The sequence below is a fragment of the Galeopterus variegatus genome, unplaced genomic scaffold (genome assembly GCF_000696425.1).
Source record: "Galeopterus variegatus unplaced genomic scaffold, G_variegatus-3.0.2 Scaffold18146, whole genome shotgun sequence".
Lineage (NCBI taxonomy): Eukaryota > Metazoa > Chordata > Mammalia > Dermoptera > Cynocephalidae > Galeopterus > Galeopterus variegatus.
The window spans coordinates 7,569-9,743 of NW_007744257.1; the positions used below are offsets into that span (position 1 = coordinate 7,569).

The 2,175-nt window shown below is 44.1% G+C and overlaps 1 protein-coding gene across 1 annotated transcript; it reads right to left on the minus strand.

Moving 5' to 3' along the window:
* Nucleotides 1-978: 978 nt before the first annotated feature.
* Nucleotides 979-1,911, minus strand: LOC103582845 (olfactory receptor 1L8-like). The gene has a single exon (XM_008564325.1). It carries the CDS (start codon nt 1,909-1,911, stop codon nt 979-981), a length of 933 nt encoding a protein of 310 aa, XP_008562547.1.
* Nucleotides 1,912-2,175: the final 264 nt, after the last annotated feature.

Consider the following 2,175-nt stretch of genomic DNA (forward strand, 5'->3'; position numbering starts at 1 on the left):
TTCCAGAGTAGCCCTATGTGCTTCTGCCTGGTTTTGTATCCTCTTAGATATATCTGATTTTGACTCCCATATATGGGTTTTGATTTTCTCTTCAAAACTGTGTATAATTAAGTACATACAAGAAATCTTTTCCTAAAGCAGATAGGTTGATGAATGGTAGTAATGGGGGGAGTAGGCACTCTCTAAGGAAAATTGATACTAAGAGGTGGGTCAAGAGTCATGGGTGCCTGTGAAGGACAATTAATACATGACCAGGGAAGGACCCGGAGCAAACTCAGGCCTCCCCGCACAATAGCATGATCATCAGTGCAATTATGTGTTGAACTATGTCACTTAGCTCATCAAGGCTAAGACTTGGACTTTTGTTCACTATAAAGTCAAGAGCATGCTGTTGTCAAAGATATATGGGGAAGAAGAGGTGTAATTCCCACATAAAGTAATGGCCCAGACAAATTCCTTGTTTTGATGGAAGTTTCAATTTCACGGGAGTCCCAGTCTCTCTTTACCTCTCTAGCTCCCTCCAGCTCTTTCTCACTCAAATCCCAAATCATTATAATGACTTTCAAAGAACTATAAAAATGGGTTACAGAAGTTTGATAAAATCAGTATAATGGAGGGATCAAAATTTGTTGAACAAGTATAGATTAGTGTCCTGAAATTTTGTGGAAAACAAAGGTCTTCAATAGCTCTTAGAAGGAGTGGAAAGATGTGGTTTCATGGTGAAGAAACAGTTGAGAAACAGGGGGATGTTAGAAAACTGAAAAGAAAGATTAAGGTAGACCTTGGCTAAATCTGGAATCACAATAACGTCTCAATGGTTAATCCTTGCATGTGTAAGGGATGGAAAGAGCCCAGCATCCGGGACACACAATGGTTATTCATGTTGCCCTGTGAGGGTAGATTGTGTGTATCAGAAACAAGCAGAAACAGGGTCCGGAGGATCAGAGACTCTCAAGAATATGCCCACCGAGGTTCTGGCTATGATTTCCTCCTGCCCACCAGCATCCCCAGGCCCCTCTTCATGTCTTTGTTTCTCAGACTGTAGATAAAAGGGTTTAGCGTGGATGTCAAAACTGTGTAGACAATTGCCACCACCTGGTCCCTAACAGAGTAGCTGGACAAGGGATGTATATATTCATAGAAGATGCTACCATAAAAAAGTGTAACCACAGTAAGGTGGGAGGTACATGTGGAGAAGGCTTTGCGTTTCCCAGCAGCTGAGGGAATCTTGAGAACTGTGATGAGGATTCGTATATAAGAGAAAGTGATGCATAGGAAGGGGGTCAGCAGAACAACAGATCCGTCTGTCATTATCACAATTTCATTGACAAATGTCGAGGAGCAGGCCAGTTTCAGCAGAGGGTTGATGTCACAAAGAAAGTGGTGGATAACATTGGAGTCACAGAAGGTGAGAAGATTCAGCAGAAGTGTGTGCAGGAGTGAGTGGAGGTGAGAAAATGAGCAAGAGAAGGCCACCAGCAGGACACAGCGGTGGTGACTCATGGTGGTGATGTAGTGGAAGGGGTCACAGATGGCCACATAGCGGTCAAAGGCCATGACTGCCAGAAGGCAGCTGTCACTGTTGCCCAAAGCATAGAGAAAATACATCTGTGTCAGACACCCAGCATAGGAGATGGTTTTCTTTTCTGACAGGAAGTTCACCAGCATCTTGGGGACAATGGTTGTTGTGAAGCAAATGTCAATGAAAGACAGGAAACTCAAGAAGAAATACATGGGGGTCTGGAGCTGGGGGTCGGAGCAGATGGCCAGGATGATGAGCAAGTTCCCTGTTATGGTGACCAGGTACATGGTGAGGAAGAGGACAAAGAGTGGCTTTTGGTCCTCAGGCCGGGAGGAGAATCCCAGGAAGATGAACTCGGAGACACTGCTGGTTTGGTTGAGTCTTTCCATGGTCATGGTGCCAGCTAAAATGGAGAAGATCCTACCATGTAACATAAGGGGGTCTTCCAAAAGTTCATGAAAGGTTGTGTTATCTTCTCATTCCAGTTTTTCATGAACTTTTGGAAGTAACTAGTATATGTTTCATCTATGTAATCCCAAAGAAACTAGCAAGCCTGTGCTTCTTCCCACCTTCCTTTATACCTGTTCAGTCATTACTAGTAACCCCGTGGCCAGCTTACCAGCCTCATCGTTCTTCCTGCTGTCTTCCCCTTC